Below are 21,711 nucleotides of genomic sequence, written 5' to 3'. Positions count from 1 at the left end.
GGATTTGTATGCCGCCCCTCTCCAGAGACTCGGGGCGGCTAACAGCGACAATAAAACAATGTACAATAGTAATTTGGTATTGATGATTAAAAATCAATTAATATAAAAACCAAACATACATACATACATACATTATTATTATTATTATTATTATTATTATTATTATTATTATTATTATTTATTAGATTTGTATGCCGCCCCTCTCCAAAGACTTGGGGCGGCTCACAGCAAGAATAAACAATGTACAACAAATCCAATAATTAAAAACTATGGCTAAAACCCCCTATTATTAACAAACAGGCAATACTACTCAATCATACCATACATAAATCTTACTAGTCTAAGGGATATGTCAATTACCCCATGGTTGGTGACATAGATGGGTTTTCAAAGTCTTGCGAAAGGCGAGGAGGGTGGGGGGCAGTTTGAATCTTCAGGGGGAGTTGATTCCAGAGGGCCGGGACCGCCACAGAGAAGGCCCTTCCCCTGGGTCCCGCCAGACGACATTGTTTAGTCGACGGGATCCGGAGAAGGCCAACTCCATGGGACCTAATCGGCCGCTGGGATTCATGCCCTGCATTTTCTTATCAACATTTTTCAGTGCAATTGAGTGCTCTGGGGTGGAGCTCCATTTTTGCTACCCCATTGCGTTCCCCCCTGCCTGGGCAGTAGCCCACCCCTGATTCCATGTGAACCAAGTATTCGCATGTTCTTTCCAAGAAATCCCCAGGAAAAAAAAGTCTCTATTTTTCAGAGAGCTCAAAGTAATATCACTGTAGCGGACCAAACTTTTAAAAAGTTAATAAAAATAGAATAGATCCCACCGGGCACCACATTTACCGAGAAAAGTAAACATAACCGTTGCAATTTTTTTTTCCGAGTGAGAAAGTTAGGTACACTTAATCCATCACCGTGGAACCACTAGCAAATAGCCAAATGACCCCCTGGAGTATATTTAGGGAAATTCTCTTTCATCCATAGTCCACAGTTTGGAGACTATTTTTCTCCAAACTGCCTGGGAAATACATAGAACACAGGACCAATTGCTTGGAGGAAGGAACTAACGGATGGAGGTACCAGGTAGGAAACGATAAAACAATCCCTTGCTTGCTTAGCTCCCGTCTCCTGTGCTTTGTAAAGTGATCTTAAAAATGCCTTTAATGAAATTTTGACCGTAGTAGCAGCCCAACCTGGGATCGTATAATACAGGGGTGTCAAACTGGATTTCTTAGAGGGACGGATCGGCATCGTAATTCTCCTCCGTGGGCTGGCTGGGGGAAGGAGGGGCAAATGATATGGATGGCTCCTGCAACACTTTGCTGGCTAAAATGTGGTGCTGGTGTATGTGTGTTGCCCTGTACAGCCTGTTTTCAGCTTGGATGGCCCAATGCAGCACTTTGCTGGCCAAAATGGGCCATGCGGGGGCTGTGCATGGCCCTCCTGGTCCATTTTGGCTGCCAGAGGCACCACGGATCAGTCCTTTGCTATTTTCCAAGCCAGATTTAAGCCCCCCATGGACTGAAATCCTGTTGCATTCCAGATGGTGTGTTTCTTAGCAAATTAGTTTGGGAAAGGCAAACCCTACCCACAACAAAAAATGACGTGAACAATTTTTAGAAGGATAATATTCATCACAAGGCAAATAAAGGCAGCTGCTTAATAAAGCTTCCTGTCTTGAAGGCAAAATAGATAAAAGCCAATGAACTCATTACTAGGGCTAATTAGGTTTTATTACAACCCACTGATTTCTATGGGAACTGACCACACCTACCTTCTTTTAGCCTCCAAACTTTAAACTGCAGTTAAAACAATTGTACTGCATCACCATACATGAAACTCTTTGAACAGGGATATCAAACTTAATTTCGTTGAGGCTGCATCAGGGTTGTGTTTGACCGCTAGGAAGTGGTGTGGATGGGGCCAGAGTGGGATGTGGCTACCTCGATGTCACTTGGCTCGAGGGCGCCTGTGGTGGCCCAAGTGCTCTGCCAGCGAAAACAGGATCCCGAGCTCTGTTTCTGGCTGTGACGGCCTCCTGCAACCATGTGCCAATGAAAATGGAGCTTGGGAGGGCCCTTGTCAACTCTGTTTTCATTGCCAGCGGCACCATGGACCAGTTCTTTGCAGATTGTTTCTTCATTGCTTACTTGACCCCTATGACAATCATTATATGTTGTACCACATGATTCTTGACAAATGTATCTTTTTCTTTTATGTACACTGAGAGCATATGCACCAAGACAAATTCCTTGTGTGTCCAATATTCTATTCTATTCTATTCTATTCTATTCCCAGGGTGGCCCTGCAGGCCAGATCTAAGCATTCCAAGGGCCTTGAGTTTGACAGCGCTGCTCTCAAGCATAGAAACCTCTTAGAGGTTGTTGTGGTTAGCTCTGGCCCAGCTCCTGTCCCAAGGACTGTGGATGTGGGGGAGACATCCACATGCTGCAGGCCTGTTTTGCCCCTGGTGGAATCTGCTGATGAAGGCTCCTCTGACCAAGAAGACATGAGTGACAGGGAGGAGGAGAGTGGGGCAGACAGCTCAGAAGAAGATCAATTATCTAGCTGCTCCTTGGATTTGGAACAAGAGTTAATGATACAGCCACGCATGTGGAGAGCGATGCATAAGCAGCAACAACTGAGAGATTATTATCAAAGAAAATGAGGCCACCTGTGGTTGGGTGGGGCTGTGGTAATTAGTGAGGCTGCTATAAATAGCAGCCTTTGGCCATTGTGGAGGATTATCTGTGTTTCGTGACTGCTTTACTGACTTTGACCTTTTGTGTGCTGATTTCCCCCCGCTTTGAAACTAAACCAGGGTAAAGTGTGTTTCACTTTGTGAAAGAAGAAGGACTGTGAATTGCCTCACAGCTGCAAGTTAAGTATCACATAACTGATAAGGGACTTGTACAAATTACCAGTTTGTTTGGAGACGATTGCTCTTTGCTATACCAAAAGAGCGCTTGGTTTAAGTGAATTTTCATTATAAAGAACATTGTTTTGAGTTTTCAAACGTGTGTGTGTCTGAAATTTGTACCTGTGAATTTTTGGGAGGAGTCTACCAGAGAGCCCGACAGAACAGAGGTTATTTAATTCTTGGCTTGCTAACCTGCTTCTATAGTGTACATCAGTTCTGCGTTCTCTCCTTTATCTTTGTCCAGAGCAGTGACCTGCAAAACTGCAGATCCGACGGCAGCCGATTCAAACACCGAGGCTTCGTACAGAGGACTGGTGAAGTAAGGACTGTGGTCATTGGAATCCTCCACGTTTACAATGATCCTCGCCAAGTTACGTCGATACGGAAACTCCTGGTCTCGAACCTGGAGGAAAAAGGAAACAATTTATTCAGCAGGACAAATGAGAAATATTGGTCAACCTCATGCCCAGTTGGAAAGTGGAGTAGTCTTTAAGTTCGCTTCCATTGTCTTTCTTAAAAGTTCCAGGACATTTGTAAATCATAGGACTCTTGTGGTTAGAATGGAGTACTGCAAGCTACTTCTGCTGACTGCCGGCAATTTGAGTGTCACCAGGCTCAAGGTTGACTCAGCCTTCCATCCTTCAGAGGTCGGTAAAATGAGGACCCGGATTTTTAGGGGCAATAGGCTGACTCTGTAAACTGTTTAGAGAGGGCTGTAAATCATTATGTAATGGTAATCTAAGTCTAAGTGCTATTGCTATTTTACACTTTATAATGTCTTGGATAAGACCCTACTTGGAATATAGCATCTAGTTTGGGTCGCCACAATGTAAAAAAGATGTTGAGACTCTGGAAAGAGTACATAGAAGAGCAAGAAAGATGATTAGGGGACTGGAGGATAAAACATACAAAGAATGGTTGCAGGAATTGGGTATTAGTTTAGTTTAGTTTATTTAGATTTGTATGCCGTCCCTCTCCGAAGACTCAGAGCGGCTAACAACAATAAAAAACAATGTAACAAATCTAATATTAAAAAGTAATCTAAAAACCCCAATTTAAGAGACCAATCATACCAACGAACATACCATGTATAAATTCTATAAGCCTACGGGAAAGGGAGAAAAAATTTTCAATTCCCCCATGCCTGACGACAGAGGTGGGTTTTAAGAAGTTTACGAAAGGCGAGGAGGGTGGGGGCAATTCTAATCTCTGGGGGGGAGTTGGTTCCAAAGGGCCGGGGCCGCCACAGAGAAGGCTCTTCCCCTGGGTCCCGCCAAATGACATTGTTTAGTTGACGGGACCCGGAGAAGGCCCACTCTGTGGGACCTAACTGGTCGCTGGGATTCGTGCAGCAGAAGGCGGTCCCTGAGATAATCTGGTCCGGTGCCATGAAGGGCTTTATAGGTCATAACCAACACTTTGAATTGTGGCCGGAAACTGATCAGCAACCAATGCAGACTGCGGAGTGTTGGTGTAACATGGGCATATTTGGCTATTTCCAAATACAGTACACTAATAGTTGTTTTTATTAATTGGATTGTTCGTGTTGTTTTACCACTGTTGTTAGCCGCCCCAAGTCTGCGGAGAGGGGCGGCATACAAATCCAATAAATAATAATAATAATAATAATAATAATAATAATAATAATAATAATAATAATAACATTTCTTAGGGCACCGAGATGGAGTTCAATACACAGAGTGGAAATTCTTTAAAAAAACATCTATGGCAAGGGGAAAAAAAAAGGTCATTGTTCCATTAACACTCGGCACAGACTTCACAGTGGGACATTTTCTACCATGTAATTTAGGCACCCTGCAAAAATCAGTTATCTTCTGCCTTTCGAAGGACCCTTTGGCTTTAAGGGCGAAGCGCAGCAATAAAAGCGCTAACAGCTTTGTTAACAGTTTCCCCGAACAATGTTTAAGATTCTGGCGAAAAAACACTTTCAAAAATGTTACCTCCGATAAAAAGGGCCCTGACACTACGAGATGGTGATGTTCCCCACCACAGTTGGGTTTCAAGATAGCACAAGATAAAAATCCTCCTTTCGTATTAAATCTCACAAAGGCTCCAGCAGCGAATAAATGCACTGGGGTGGGGAAAACCTAATTATTGCCTCCTTAACCGAATCTAAAGCCGTTTTGCTTATCGCAGTGTTTTTCAACCAGTGTGCCGCGAGACATGGTCAGGTGTGCCGCGAAGCTCAGCAAGAGAGAGAAAGCAAGAGAGAGAGAGAGAGCGAAAGAGAAAGAAAGAAAGCAACAGAGAGAGAGAGAGAGAAATAAAGGCAGGGAAGGAGGGATAGAAAGAAAGAGAGCAAAAAAGAGAGGAAGGAAGGAAGAGAGAAAGAAAGAGGGATGGAGAGAGAGAGGAAGGAAGGGAAAGAGAGAAAGAGGGAGAGAAATAGAGCGAAAGGGAGGAAGAGAGAGAGAGAGAGAATTTTTTTGTCCAAACTTTTTTAGCCCCCCCCACTCCCCCCCTGCTCAATGTGCCCCATGATTTTGTATATGTAAAAAATGTGCCGCAGTTCAAAAAAGGTTGAAAATCACTGGCTTATCGGATGACTATAACGCACGCCTTATTTTATTTATTTATTATTTAGATTTGTATGCCGCCCTTCTCCGCAGACTCCGCAGCTTGCAATTGTGTTGGGGGGAGAGCCCAGCTTACCATTATGTTCAGGATGTGCTTATCTTGAGCTTCGTGGTCTAAACGCTCAGCGGTGTAGAGCACCCCTGTGTTGGGGTCCATCCTGAATTTTCGCATGCTGATAGAATCAAGGCTGCTGTGAATGATGTAGCTGAGCTTGTGCTTCTCGTCTCGATCGATGGCTTCCACTTGAAGGATCTCGGTGTCTGGCATGACGTCCTCCGAAATCATCACATCGTAGTTTGGGTGGGAAAATTCTGGACCGTTATCATTGTTGTCCAAAACTTTGATTAACATCTTTAGTTAAGGATCGAAAGGGTGGGGAAAGAGAAGAGAGAACAGGATTTATACATCTACCAACTATTGTCAAAAGGACATAGGATCATAGTTCCCTCTAAGCTGAGCAGTGAGCAATCGCTCACTTAAAAATCATCATCAACTCAGAGTTTTCCAAACCTGCCCAGAAGCCGAGAGGGAAAGAGTGAGAGGGAAGGAGAGAGAGAGGAAGAGAGAGAAACAAATAGAAAAAAGAGAGGAAGGAAAAGAGAAAGAAAAAGAATGGGAGTAAGGAAGAGAGAAAGAAAATCAAAATCTAGTTTGAAACTAGCTCAACTATTTAAGTGGCATTTTGATATTGATAGAGTTGCCCTATTATGAGCTCACTGTTATAGACACACAGTACAGTATTTTATTTTGAAATTCTCTGAGGCAAAACAGGGTGGGTTTTTTATTTGTTTGTTTGTTTGTTTATTCATTTATTCATTTATTTAATTAATATTTCTGTGCCGCCCACCCCCCAAAAAATTAGAGGGAACACTGCATAGGATTATTTGGACATGCATTCAATTTTACAACTACAGTGTTCCCTCGATTTTCGCGGGTTCGAACTTCGCGAATAGCCTATACCACGGTTTTTCAAAAAATATTAATTAAAAAATACTTCACGGGTTTTTTTCTATACCACGGTTTTTCCCGCCCGATGACATCATACGTCATCGCCAAACTAATAATTTTTGCAAATAAATAACAAAAAAATTATTGTTAATAAATAATTTTGTTTATAAATATCAGGATCATTAAGTGACTTATTCAATGGTGAGTACCAGTAATAATGGTGAGTAAAGGGTTGTTAAGGGAATGGGAAATGGTAATTTAGGGGTTTAAAGTGTTAAGGGAAGGCTGGTGATACTGTCCATAGCCAAAAATTGTGTATTTACTTCCGCATCTCAACTTCGCGGAAATTCAACTTTCGCGGGCGGTCTCGGAACACATCCCCCGCGAAAATCGAGGGAATACTACTAAGATTGTTGTTTCAATATTTAATTAATTAATTAATTAATTAATTAACTAATAGAGTTGGATGGGACCCTGCAGGTCATCTAGTCCAATCCCACGCTAGTGCAGGAGACCTAACATCACACTAGTCCAACAGCAGTCCAGTCTTTTCTTGAAAGTCTGTAGTGTTGGAGTGTTCACCACCTCTGCGGGCAAGCCGTTCCACTGGTCAATCGCTCTCACCGTTTTTATTTATTTATTTATTGGACTCGGGGTGGCTGACAACATATCAAAAGAAACAATATACAATGAAACATCTGAAATCCATTTCATATAAATAACTAATCTAAAAACCATTCAAAAATCTTAAAACATTAAAAAATCATTCATTCTGATTCAGACTACAACACATAATATACTCGTTGATCAGAGGCTAGGCTCTAGTGACCCCAAGCCTGACCGGCATAAATAGGTTTTCAGATTCTTGCGGAAGGCGAGGAGGTTGGGAGCAGTACGAATCTCTGGGGGGAGCTGATTCCAGAGGGCCGCCCCCCCACAGAGAAGGCTCTTCCCCTAAGTCCCGCTAAACAATATTGCCTAGTTGAAGGGACCTGGAGAAGGCCAACTCTGTGGGACCTAACCGGACGCTGGGATTCATGCAACAGGAGGTGGTCCCGCAAGTAATCTGGTCCGATGCCATGTAGGGCTTTATAGGTCATACCCAACACTTTGAATCGCATCCGGAAATCAATTGGCAGCCAATGCAGTCCACAGAGTGCTGAAGAAACATGGGCATATCAGCTCGTGCGGCTGAATTCTGCACAATTTGTAGTTTCCGAACGTTCTTCAAAGGTGGCCCCATGTGTAGAGAGCATTGCAGTAGTCAAACCGCGAGGTGATAAGGGCATGAGTGATTGTGAGCATAGATTCCCTGTCCAAATAGGGCTGCAACTGGTGCACCGTTTTATTGTTTTATATCATACATTTCCCTTCTATGTTGAGCAGTGTGCTCTCTATGTGTCCAAGATGTTAACATGCGAACATCATCATTATAGTCATATACAAAATGTGATAACACCAAGGGGTAGGGATCGCTCCTTTTCTTCTGGAGTGGAGACCTTCATAAAAAGGCTCTTCATAAATCCAGATTCCTAAGAGGTCAGTAAGGGGCGAGTACAAGTGCACTAGAGTGCTTTCCGTCCCCTGTCCTATTGCTCTCCTTTATCTCCTATACCTTTCTTCTATTCCTATATCTCTTCTTCTATTCTTTCATTGATATGTTCTATTACTATACCTTATTTTCTATTATTTCTTAGATATATTTTACTATGAGTATCTCCTCTATAACCATCATCATGTATTTTACTATGTATATATATAGATATATACCCACTAAAACCCTCATTGTGTATTGGACAAAATAAATAAATAAAATTAAAATAAATAAATAAATAAATAGGATCTGTTGAAGATGCTCTAGCCTCAGATTCCATTAATTAAACAGAAGGGTTAAACTAAACAGGCCATTTTCAATCCTTTGGCTCAATAAGTCATATGTAAGATCATCATTTCTGACGTTTTCTGGATAACACCAGATTAAAAACACAAAGGCCTGGCTTTTAACATTCTCCATCTAACGGTGAACAAAGAAACTGGATGGATGGATGAATGAATTCCTATGGAGTAGATATTCCCCAAATGTTTTTGAGTAGGACTTAATGGTGACTGGAGAATCTCCACTGGAGTAGTTTTACTGCTAGTGTTTTCTGCTGGGATTTAACTTAGGAGTGGAAATCAAGAAGCAGACAGATAATTGGAAAAATCAATGTATAACACACGATAGGAGAGTCATTCATACCCTTAAACCATACAATTAGGACAGCCTCACAGTCCACCCACAAACATTTCTTCAATCCCGCCCTCCCTGTCTTTCAAAATGTTTCTAGGACATTTTCTCTTTTATTGAATCACTGGTAGCTGAATACCCATGCTTCACTATGAAACTGTGATAAATTGACAGTTAAAGATTGAAAATTAACGAGTAGTTATGATTGGGCTCGATACATTGACACTTAAAGCTTGAAAATTTATATAGAATGTCTAACTCCTTAGCATCAGAGCGTGTTATTATAAGGCAACTGGCAGTTGGAACAGAGTTCTTTTCAGGTGGGGAGAGGGAGTAGAATCTCTAAACTTCCAGCCCACAGACCAGATGAATCACACATTGGTCACGCCCGCGCCCAGTTTAGTGAAGGAGTAGTATAAGAATCTAGGGGAGTGGGGAAAAGTCTCCTTTAGAACAGAGAGTAATTTTCAGTAGGAAGAAAAGGGAAATATTAATACCACCCATGAAGCTTACAATAGAAGCCATTGCAACCAAATGGCTTCTATTCTATTTTATTTCTCTTTTGCCTTTTTTGAATGGCGTTTCTCACATCCTTTTGAATTTCCTTCTTGGATTTTATAAAACCCTCCACCATATTTACAATGATCCATGTAATGAGAAAGAAAATCTCCAATATATGTGTGGATAGTTTGATCTAGATATTAGATAAAATTCAGGTGCTTGACAACCCGAGACATATATTGATAATGGTTACTACATCCCGGCACTGCCACTTGTGACCTTCTCAGTGAAATTCCAACAAGTATAATCAATAGGGGAGCCAGATTCGGGTAAGGACCATATGATTCACTTAACAACGGCAGTAAAGTCCGTTAATAGCTGTAAAAATCAGGTACAATTCACTTTAACTTTGGTCAAAGTCTTTGGTTAGCAACTGAACTTTTGAAATTTGGGTTAGCAACAGAACCTGATCTGATTTGGTCTTTGGTTAGCAACTGAAATTCTCATCCCTAATGTGGTTGCCTGATGAGGATCACCAGATTATAATGAGAGGAGGAGGAGGAGAAGGAGGAAGAGGAGGAGAAAAAGGAGAAGAAAAAAAGAGGAGGAAGAGAAGGAGAGGAGGAGGAGGAGCAGAAGAAGGAGAAGAAGGAGGAGGAGGAGGAGGAGAAGGACAAGGGGAAGGAGAAGGAAAAGAAAAAGAAGGAGGAGGAAGAGGAAAACAAGAAGAAGAAGGAAGAGGAGGATGACAATGACCACGGAGAGGGGCGGCATACAAATCCAATAAATAATAATAATAACAACAACAACAACAACTTGATTCTTCTTTTTTCCTATTAGGTAAGACCTCAGTATTTACAGCCCGTACTTGACAAAATCACACACTGGGACTGTAATAAACAATTATCTTACTTTCTTCAGGGTACAAATATATACGTAGTTTCCAGAACCGTTAAGTTTATAGTCAGGGCTGTTCAGATGACAATACGATTTATAGAACATATTGGGGTGGCACGCAAAGGAGATGAATTCACTTAAGAATATTTTATATCACTACCTTACATTTGTTTAATATAATCCTTCGAATGTGTTATGCTCTCATGTTTTACTACTCAATTTTAGCACATTACACTGCATTTTAACTTATTTATCCAAATTCCCTTTATTTTATCCAATTTTATTGTATTTTAATCAGTCGCAGTTTTATGACGACCGATGTGGTCCCTGTTTTTGCTTTGATATGGTCGATTGACTAATCAAATAAAGTTGATTGTCTTGTCTATTGTCCTATTAGGTATGTTTTGGCAAAAAATGCTGAGATCAACCCCTGTTTTAGGGGAGGAAAAGATGGAACCAAAAAGGCTTTCCTAAAATATCTTTCCCTTCCATTCTCCTCATTGAAAAAAAATATATAATTGGTTCTCCTTGGGCTTTTGAAAGAGGTAACAGGAAGAAAAATGCTGAAAACACCATTTACACAAACCATATGCAGGAACGAACCCTTCTTTACCGCTGAATTTTGTTGCCCATGGAAAATTAAGTGACACCAACCATGGCTAACGACCTTGATAATTCAACCGCCAACCTCAATTTCTGATATTCCAGCAATTTATTTCCTCCACCCCCCCCCCCCACAGGTCCAAATAATACAACTTATCCTAGGGCTGTTTTCTGCGGGAGAGAATTGCCATTCCTGGCAATAAGATCTGTATGTGTTGGTTAGGTTTATATTGGTATGAACTTGTTCGATGATCCTTCACTTTTAACAGCCGTAACTTTGGAAACCTTGACTGTTTGGGTCAGGAGGTGGATTCAGAAATAAAGTCTAGCGATCTCTCAGTTATGTTTTAATCTGATGATGACATATTGCTGGAAATCAAGGCCGTCAAACTGGATTTCTTCGAAGGCCGGATTAGAAATCTAATTCTCCTCCATGAGCTGTCTGGGCAGAGAGGGACAGATGCCTCCTGCAGCAGTTTGCTGGCCAAAACAAGATGCGACAAGTCCATGCGTGCCCTCCCTCCACATACCATTTTGGCAGGCAGAGTGCTACAGGAGGTCTAGGCCAAAAACGAAGGCATAGGGCCTGCGTGTAACCCCCTGCACCCCATTTTGGCCGCCAGAAACACCACGGGTCAGTCCTTTGCTATTTCCAGGCCAGTCCCGCAAGCCAAATTTAAGCACCCTGCAGGCCTTGAGTTTGATTCCTCTGCTGTATATGGCTTGACAATCTATGTGGAGATGCAAGCATATATTTGTTGCTGCTGTTGTCCAGCTTGTCACATCACAGAAATCTTAAAGGGTGGGTGGGGGGTGAGGGGTGCCCTAAAACCTTAAGAGATAGAGCTGCTTTGACGGTGATCAATTAAGACAGTAGGATCTGAATTTAAGAAGCCTAGAAAAGAAATCCCAGCCAGGCATCCTGGCTCTAGTCAAACCAATTTATTTTTTTGATAATTCTTTCATAATTCCATTCCTATTAACAGTGCTCTGTGAATGTGAGACTCACATCGAGTTTTCATGCTTGAGTACAGCTTGCAATAAATCAAGTAATCAAAAATAACTCTATCTGGCACATCTATTTTATTGGCGAATTGCAAGGTGGTTAAGATCAAACTATACTAAAACAGTACCCCCATAAGCAGCGAGTGGTTTGGATAATGGATTCATTTGCCTGCAGCTTTATATTCTGCGTCTCTGAGGTTCGGCTATATGATTAGAAATGATACAAAAAAATAAACCAAAGGTGCTTTTTTTTTTTTTTTTTTAAAAGAGGCAATTGGAGTTTCTGGTTTTTCTCTGAAGACATTTTGCTTCTCATTGAAGAAGTTCACAGTACAGTTCAGCTAGATTAGGGGTATCAACAGGTTCGCCTGGTGCACCAGTTGCGGCCCTATTTGGACCGGGGGTCGTTGCTCACAGTCACTCATGTCCTCATCACCTCGAGGCTCGACTACTGTAATGCTATCTACATGGGGCTACCTTTGAAGAGTGTTTGGAAACTTCAGATCGTGCAGAATGCAGCTGCGAGAGCAATCATGGGCTTTTCCAAATATGCCCATGTTACTCCAACACTCCGCAGTCTGCACTGGTTGCCGATCAATTTCCGGTCACAATTCAAAGTGTTGGTTATTACCTATAAAGCCCTTCATGGCACCGGACCAGGATACCTGCGAGACCGCCTTCTGCCGCATGAATCCCAGCGACCGGTCAGGTCCCACAGAGTTGGCCTTCTCCGGGCCCCGTCGACTAAACAATGTCATCTGGCAGGACCCAGGGGAAGAGCCTTCTGTGTGGCGGCTCCGACCCTCTGGAATCAGCTCCCTCCAGAGATTAGAACTGCCCCTACCCTCCTTGCCTTTCGTAAACTCCTCAAAACCCACCTCTGTCGTCAAGCGTGGGGGAACTGAGACATCTCCCCCTGCCTATGTAGTTTTAGTGCATGATATGACTGTATGTATGTTTTTTGTATTGGGGATCCTTGTTTTAGATTTTTTAAATGTACAATTGCTATTTTAGATTTTAAATTATTAGATTTGTCAATACATATTGTTTTTTTTATCACTGTTGTGAGCCGCCCCGAGTCTGCGGAGAGGGGCGGCATACAAATCTAATTAATAATAATAATAACAACAACAACAATAATAATATTGCTGGGAAGCGGAGCTAGGGATTCCCCAAGCGCGCGCGCTTTCCCCAGCAACGCGCGCGCGGTGGGGACTCCCTAGCTCGGCTCCCCAGCTGGGAAGCGGCCCCAGCAACAGCGTGAGCAACGGGGTGGGCGGGCGCGAGCAACGGGGTGGACGGGCGAAGGGCGGGCGGCAGTGGAAGCAAAAACACCATCTGCGCACGCGCAGATGGTGTTTTTACTTCCGCACCGCTACTTTGCTAAAAATCGATCATCGCGTGGGGTCCTGGAACGGAACCCTCGCGATGATCGAGGGTTCACTGTATAATATTTTACTAGATTATAAATATTTATATTAAGACAGTGATAGCAATATAAATATTACATGTGTATTCTATACACATTATATGTGTGTATACTGCGTATAACCAAGGCAGTTAAATATATATATGAAAAGGAAGGGAGACTAGTATAGATCTATTTCAAGCTATTTTGCTCTCATCAGCTAGCCTTACCGGGATTTGACCTAGGGAGTCTGCCTGTTAGGCAGTAGCTTTAACCTCTAGACCACAGGTTCTCCTCCTCTCATCTTGTGCCAGGGAAGAGTTGTTTCTTTCTGTTGAATCACCATATATAATCAAATATGGGAGGGAACATACTGCTTCCTTTTGGCCTCTCGCCTCCTCCAGTGGCCATATCCAAGGCACTTACATTTTTATATCTGACAAACTATATTCTATATGTGTAACATATTTTTGCTGATAATGAATATATATATATATATATATTCGACACAAAAATATGTAACCCTTCCCTGGTGCAAAGCTGAAGGGATTGGATACTGTAGCCTAGAGGATAATTCTTTGCCTTACAAGGCAAAGGTTGCAGGTCCAAGTCCCAGTGGGTATGGCTAGCTGATAAGGCCAAAATAAGGCCGAAATAGATCTATCCTAGTCTCCCTTAATTTTTAAATTCAGCAAAAAAACATGTGACACACACACACACACACACACACACATATATATATATATATATATATTACACGGGGCAAAACCCGAACTCAGAACAATCTACATATATATATATATATATATATATAGATCTATCCTAGTCTCCCTTAATTTTCAAATTCAGCAAAAAAACATGTGACATATATATATATATACAGTGATCTCTCGATTAGCGCGGGGGTTACGTTCCAAGACCTCCCGCGCTAATCGATTTCCGCGTTATAGTGGTGCGGAAGTAAAAAACACCATCTATGCATGCGCGCCATTTTTTTCATGGCCGCACATGCGCAGATGGTGGAGTTTGCGTGTGGGCGGCGGGGAAGACCAAGGGAAGGTTCCTTCAGCCGCCCAACAGCTGATCTGCTCCGCAGCGCGGAAGCAGCGAGGAGCCGAAGATGGGGTAAAGGCAAAGGGGAAACCCCATCTTCGGCTCCTCGCTGCTGCCGCGCTGCGGAGCGGATCAGGTGTTGGGCGGCTGAAGGAACCTTCCCTTGGTCTTCCCGCCGCCCAGGCAAAGGGGAAACCCCAAGATCGCTTGCCGCTTGCCGTATTGCAGCTTGGAGCCTTGCTTCGCCTCCTTCGCTGCAATACGGCAAGCGGCAAGCGGCAAGCGATCTTGGGGTTTCCCCTTTGCCTGGGCAGCGCTGGGGCCATGCGGAGCCGCTCATCTAGGGGGGCGTGGACCGGCAAGGTGCCCTCCGCTCTCTCTCTTTCTCTCCCTGTTACCGGTGTGGTATAAGAGAGAGAAAGAGAGAGAAAGGAGGGCGACTTGCCAGTCCACGCCCCCCTGGATGAACAGCCTCGCATGGCCCCAGCGCCGGGCTCCGCTGTTGCCTCCGCCCCCATTTGGCTCTGTAGCTGAGAGGCCTTCCCGGCAGAGCCCTCCCCAACAGCTCCCGCCGCCAGCGCAAAAAAGAAAAGAAAAAAAAATCCCCAAAAGAGGCAGGCACAAAGCGGGGGCACAAGGGGAGCTGCCCGGCAGAGGTTGCTTTTTTTCTTCTCGTGGGCAAGTGGAGGGGGGGAGAGAGAAGGGAGGAAGAGAGTGTGAGAGAGGAAGAAAGAGAGAGAGAAATGATAGAAAAAAGGGGAGAAAAAAAGAGAAATGAGAAAATGATTGAAGCATAGTGACAGGAAAGAAAGAGAAAGAGACAGAGAAGTGACTCTTGGTGATGACGTATGATGTCATCGGGTGGGAAAAACCGTGGTATAGCAAAAAAAACCGTGGAGTATTTTTTAATTAATATTTTGTGAAAAACCGTGTTGTAGCGTTTCGCACTAATCGAGACCATGCTAATCGAGGGATCACTGTATATATATATATATATTGGAACTCCAGCCTGATGATGGTGAATGTGATTTCACCGAAACGTCGCATAGACATGCAAAACATTACACAGGGCAAAACCCGAACTCAGAACAATCTACATACATATACCCGTGAAAATTTACGAAAACAAATATATATATATATATATATATATATATATAGATAGATAGATAGATAGATAGATAGATAGATAGATAGATAGATAGATAAATATAAACTATATCTACAGCAGCACGAAGCTTACAACTTCAGCCTGATGATGGTGAATGTGATTTCACCGAAACGTCACATAGACACGGGGCAAAACCCGAACTCAGAAATAATGAAAAGATGCTATGTATAGTACATTACATAAGCAAAAACTGATCGTCAAGAGAATTTACCGTAAGATAACCCTAGAGATATATGTGTATAAATGTATTGTCTCGTTTTGTTTAATGTTTGTATGTCTTTTTCCTTTTCTCTTTTAATGTTTGTAACTCAATAAAAACTATTTTTAAAGGGAAAAAAAGAGAAGGAAGAAGGAGAATGTTATGAGGCTGAAAAGAGGCATAAATTAAATGTCGTCTGAGAACGCACCACTGTGTTCACAACCCATGAGTTAATTTAATTGGAAGAGGTGTTCCGTTTTCCAAATTTTCAGATGGGGAAAAGCTTAATACAAACGTATTGCAAACTGCCAGATGACTACAAGAAGTGAAGAATTAAGCAGAGGATGTAGGCAAGGCCTCTTGCTGGCCTGGAGTCTCTGGCTCAACCTTTGTTGAGGTTAATCAACTTGACGGGTTCCTTCATCCTCATTCTCAGACAATAAATTAACATTCTCCCCATGACTACGGCTACCACCGTTCAGCTTCGAGTCTTTGCAAAGAGGCATTCAAAGGGAACTTGGCCAGCAAGAAAGCCTCACTAGTAGCTTTCCATTCTCCAAGAGATTGAGAGCCGATCATGCACACTGAGAACAATGCATCCAGTTTTGATCACCACACAATTTTAAAAAAATGTTGACACTAAAAAGAATGCAGAGAAATGCAACCAAAATACAGTGATAACTCGTCTTACAAACGCCTCGTCATACAAACTTTTCGAGATACAAACCCGGGATTTAAGATTTTTTTTGCCTCTTCTTACAAACTATTTTCACCTTACAAACCCACCGCTGCAGCTGGGATGCCCCGCCTCTGGACTTGCGTTGCCAGCGAAGCACCCGTTTTTGTGCTGCTGGGATTCCCCTGAGGCTCCCCTCCATGGAAAACCCCACCTCTGGACTTCCGTGTTTTTGTGATGCTGCAGGGGAATCACAGCAGGGGAATCACAGCAGCGCAAAAGTGGGCGCTTCGCTGGCAATGGAAGTCCGGAGGTGGGGTTTCCCAGCGAGGGGAGCCTCAGTGAAATTGCAGCATCACAAAAACATGGAAGTCTGGAGGTGGGGTTTCCCATGGAGGGGAGCCTCAGGGGAATCCCAGCAGCACAAAAACAGGCGCTTAGGCTGGCAAAACGGGTGAATTTTGGCTTGCACGCATTAATCGCTTTTCCATTGATTCCTATGGGAAACATTGTTTCGTCTTACAAACTTTTCACCTTAATAACCTCATCCCGGAGCCAATTAAGTTTGTAAGACAAGGTATCATTTTAACTAGGAGACTGGAGACTAAAATTTATCAAAAACGGTTACAGGAATTGGTCATGGCTAGTCTAGAGTAGGACCAGGGGAGACATGATATCAGTCTTCCAATATTTGAGGGGCTGCCACAGACAGGAGGGTGTCAAGCTATTTTCCAAGGCACCTGAAGACAAGGAACAATGAATAGAAACTGATCTTGGAAATAAGGAGAAATTTCCTGACAGTGAGAGCAATCAACCAATGGAGCAGCTTGTCTTCAGAAATTGTGGGAGCTTCATCCCTGGAAGCTTTCAAAAAGAGACTGGACTGCCATTTGTCAGAAATGGTGCAGGGCAGTGATGGCGAACCTATGGCACAGGTGCGGAGCCATATCTGCTGGCAGGTGAGCCCTAGCTCAGCTCCAACGTGCATGTGTGTGCCAGCCAGCTGATTTTTGGCTAGCACAGAGGCTCTGGGAGGGCGTTTTTGGCTTCCAGAGAACCTCCAGGGAGATGGGGGAGGACGTTTTTACCCTCCCCTGGCTCCAGGGGAGCCTTTGGAGCCTGGGGAGGGCAAAACATGAGTCTACTGGGCCCACCAGAAGTTGGGAAACAGGCCATTTCCAGCCTCCAGAGGACCTCTGGGGTGGAGGTGGAGAGATGTTTTCATCCTCCCCAGGCATTGAATTATGGGTAATAGTGTGCATGCATGCTCTTTTGGCACCCAAGGAAAAAAAGGTTTGCCATCACTGTTGTGAGTCGCTCCAAGTCTTTGGAGAGGGGCGGCATACAAATCTAATTATTATTATTATTATTATTATTATTATTATTATTATTATTATTATTATTATATCTCCTGTCTAAGCTGGAGACCCTACATCAGTAATGATGATGATGATGATGATGATGGTAATAATAATAATAATAATAATAATAATAATAATAATAATAATATCATCATCATCATCATCATCGGTGTAGGGTCTCCAGCTTAGGCAGGAGGTTGAATTAGATGACCCTTCCCAATCTGTTGATCTGTTAAATCTGTTTAAAGCAGTTGCTTTGGATCCGGTTTTTAAAAAAAATCCCACATTCTCCCAGTCCCAAACGGCCGAGAATTTCCCGAGCTCAGATCCCTTAAGTTCTTTTGGTTAGCTGCCATCGAAGCTAATGCACAAGTAACTTAACCCTTGTGTGAATTGTAAACCACCGTTATTGGACTCCCTTTACTAACAGCAGTAACGGACCATATGCAGAGGGCTCAGAAGGGAAAAGGAAACCATCCCAGTTTTCAAGCCGGAAAGAAAAACCCAAACCTGTAATTGACTGGCAGCCATCTCATTACAGAAACAGAAACTGTTTCCCAGATCCACCTCATTGACCACATTACGGGAGGAAAACATTTCTGGCGTTTTGACATCTTTTGCCTCCTTCGACAGCGGAGCAAGCACACTGCCAGGGCACCAGCAAGCGCTATCCAATTATACACATATATGTTGTTTCATTTTACAAATTGGAGCTCAGTGGCTTGGTGGCTCGCGTTCAGAATGCCACGGGAGGAGAATTTACGGATTTACAAACCTACTGAATTGCTGTATCTCTCTCTCTCTCATTTGGCAAGTATCACCCCAAATAAAAAATTGCAGGTGCATTTGAGCCTACACAGCAAAAGATGACATTGATGGGTTTGGGGAAGGAGATACTATTGTTCAGGGTCATCAGGAAGTGACTCATCCTTTCACTGGCATGGTTTCGAATCCTTTGGAGAGGAAAACCAACAAAGCAACGTTGTTGGTCACAGCTACAAATTCAATGGAATTCACAGATCCTATGAGGATCATCTTCAGGAAGTGAAGTCCAAGTCCAGAAATTTAAGGTATTTTTTTTTTAACCTAGGGATGTGAATGAAGAAACACAAGATTGTGTGGGTCCTTGGCGTTCTCTGAGCTTGGTTGTATTCTTGCAGACGTTTCATTACCGAGCTAGGTAGCATCATCAGTGCTCTGATGTTACCTAGTTGGGTAATGACGTATCTGCAAGAAAACAACCAAAAGCTTAGAGAGCCTGAAAGATCTCTCATTTTAACTCTGAGCTGCAAATATTATTATTATTATTATTATTATTATTATTATTATTATTATTATTATTATTATTTATTAGATTTATTAGACTCGGGGAGGCTCACAACACAATAAAACAGTTCATGACAAATCCAATAATTTACAATTTAAAATATTAAAAAAAAACCCATTATTAAGCAAACATACATACAAGCATACCGTACATAAATTGAACTGAATAGACCCGGGGGAGATATCTCAGTTCCCCCATGCCTGACGACAAAGGTGGGTTTTAAGGAGTTTACGAAAGGCAAAGAGGGTAGGGGCAGTTCTAATCTCTGGGGGAAGCTGGTTCCAGAGAGTCGGGGCCGCCACAGAGAAGGCTCTTCCCCTGGGGCCCGCCAACCAACATTGTTTAGTTGACGGGACCCGGAGAAGGCCCACTCTGTGGGACCTAATCGGTCGCTGGGATTCGTGCGGCAGAAGGCAGTCTCCTTTATTGGTACAAAATACACATGTAATAACTGCATGCAAGAAGCAAATAGATGATTTAAGCTCAGGGGATAGGACACCATGTGGTGCCTAGATCTGGCCTGTGGGGCCGCCCTAGAAACAACATAGGACCAGCCCGTGATGCCTCTGACAGTGAAAATAGAGCTCAGGAGAACCATGCATGGCCCTCTCAGGCTCTGTTTACAGCTGTGACAGCCTCCTGCAGCTCTCGGCCAATGAAAACGGAGCTTGGGGGCACGTGACCTTCCCAAACTCCATTTTAGCCCTCAGATGCACTGTGGGCCAGTCTTTCGGTGTTTCCAGGGTGACCCGTTGGGCCAGATCTAAGCACCCCGTGGCCCACAGGCCTTGAGTTTGACATTCCTGTTCTAACTGGACTGTAGAGTGAAGAAGCTTCCCGGATGAGAAGCGAAACCTCTTAAAAGAAAAACCAGAAAGTCCAATCTGTTGCAGGAGGTCCCCGCGGCTGAACATGGAGACTCGATGAGTGATGTCCTGCAGGCCAAGCCTACCTGGCCACCCCTATCGAATCCCCAAGGACAAACACAATCCTAACGCGGCCCTCAACTAAATCAATCCTGACACCCTCGATTTAGCTGATTAAGAGATTCCTTTCACAAGGTATTGATGAACAAGAGGCACATTTTAATAACTTGGGACAGATGTGATAATAGACGCTACCTGAGTGCTGGCTACATTGGTTCCATCGGTGACTTCCACCGTCATGTTGTACATCGACCTCTGCTCCGCGTCCAAGGGTTTCGCGACGACAATTGTCCCCACACCTTTGTCGGCTTCGAAAGAGCTCTCGAAATTCCCCCCTAGTTGTTGTTACAACAGAAAGCACAATTACACTCACAGAACGTTTTGGATTCGAGACAGTAAAATACCCAACGCAACAGCACATATCAGGGTGTGTTGATTTACACACAGAGGCACTGCACAAAACATGCTCTTTATCACCTTTGTTCTACGCTAATTTTTCCTTTTCCAGGCATCCTTTCTATATTTCAAAACAGATACTGCAACAAGGGACAGGAGGGGGCGCAGAAGAAAAATAACAACCAATATTGCGGACAAAAGATTTAGCAATGCATCCATGCGGAGTGGTGGACGTACATCCTTGTTCCTACTACAAAAGCCCCATTTTCGTTGCGTATGCCTTCGGGATCAAGATCTGAGCATCGTTTTCATGTCACACGATCTGTCCAGCACCAGCAGGGCCATAGATCTGCTTTTCGCAAGAGTTGACTCCTTTAATTAACAGTCTCCTTTATGAAAGAAATATCATTTCTCATAGAAAGCGGCTTTCAAGCAGGTTGGCTAATTAGAAACATAGAAACATAGAAACATAGCAGTCTGACGGCAGAAAAAGACCTCATGGTCCATCTAGTCTGCCCTTATACTATTTTCTGTATTTTATCTTAGGGTGGATATATGTTTATACCAGGCATGTTTAAATTCAGTTACTGTGGATTTACCAACCACGTCTGCTGGAAGTTTGTTCCAAGGATCTACTACTCTTTCAGTAAAATAATATTTTCTCATGTTGCTTTTGATCTTTCCCCCAACTAACTTCAGATTGTGTCCCCTTGTTCTTGTGTTCACTTTCCTATTAAAAACACTTCCCTCCTGGAACTGGGCATGGGCAGCCTAGAAAAAAGAAGGTCTAGAGGGGACATGATAACAGTTTACAGATACTTGAGGGGTTGCCACGGTGAGGAGGGGGTCTCTTTATTCCCCAGGGCACCAGAGGGCCGGACGAGGAACAATGGTTGGAAGCTGACCAAGGAGAGATTCAACCTGGAAATAAGGAAGAACTTCCTGATGGTCAGAGCGATCAACCAATGGAACTGCCTGCCAGGGGAGGTGGTGAACTCCCCAACTCTGGACACCTTCAAGAGGAGATTGGACTTCCATTTGGCTGGGGTGCTGTAGGGTTTCCTGCTCAGGCAGGGGGTTGGACTTGATGACCTAACGGTCCCTTTCAACTTTATTAATAAATAAATAAATAAACCTTATTTAACCCTTTAATATATTTAAATGTTTCGATCATATCCCCCCCTTTCCCTTCTGTCCTCCAGACCAGAGGTCCCCAACCTTTTTAGCACCAGGGACCGGCTTTAAGTTAGACGAGTTTTCCACGGCCCGGTGGGGGGGGTGGGCTTTGGTCATATGGGGGTGGGGTTATGGAGGGGTGGAGCTTAGTGACGCAGCCCTCCACACTTCTCCACAGGGCGGGGAGAATCAGGAGGCTCCTTTGGCGGCTGGGGGCCGCCTGGCTTTGTGATTTTGGCTGGGGGGGGAGTTAGGAAGGTCCTACTTCTCCCCCCCCAGCCAAAAATTCAAAGCCTATCTGCTGGATACGGGCGATGAGTGG

At 43.4% G+C, this 21,711-nt stretch overlaps 1 protein-coding gene across 3 annotated transcripts in view; it reads right to left on the bottom strand.

Moving 5' to 3' along the window:
- Window positions 1-21,711, bottom strand: part of FAT3 (FAT atypical cadherin 3) — a 699,023-nt gene that overhangs the window by 148,007 nt on the left and 529,305 nt on the right. For all 3 annotated transcript variants that reach the window (XM_070749626.1, XM_070749624.1, XM_070749625.1), the window contains 3 exons: window positions 20,013-20,152; window positions 5,591-5,866; window positions 3,110-3,320 (listed from right to left, as the gene is read on the bottom strand). In XM_070749626.1, the coding sequence (XP_070605727.1) occupies window positions 3,110-3,320; window positions 5,591-5,866; window positions 20,013-20,152 (627 nt within the window). The remainder of the gene's footprint in view (window positions 1-3,109; window positions 3,321-5,590; window positions 5,867-20,012; window positions 20,153-21,711) is intronic.

Source organism: Erythrolamprus reginae, chromosome 4 (genome assembly GCF_031021105.1).
Source record: "Erythrolamprus reginae isolate rEryReg1 chromosome 4, rEryReg1.hap1, whole genome shotgun sequence".
NCBI classification, from domain to species: Eukaryota; Metazoa; Chordata; class Lepidosauria; order Squamata; family Dipsadidae; genus Erythrolamprus; species Erythrolamprus reginae.
This window is presented reverse-complemented; position numbering and strand designations above follow the sequence as displayed.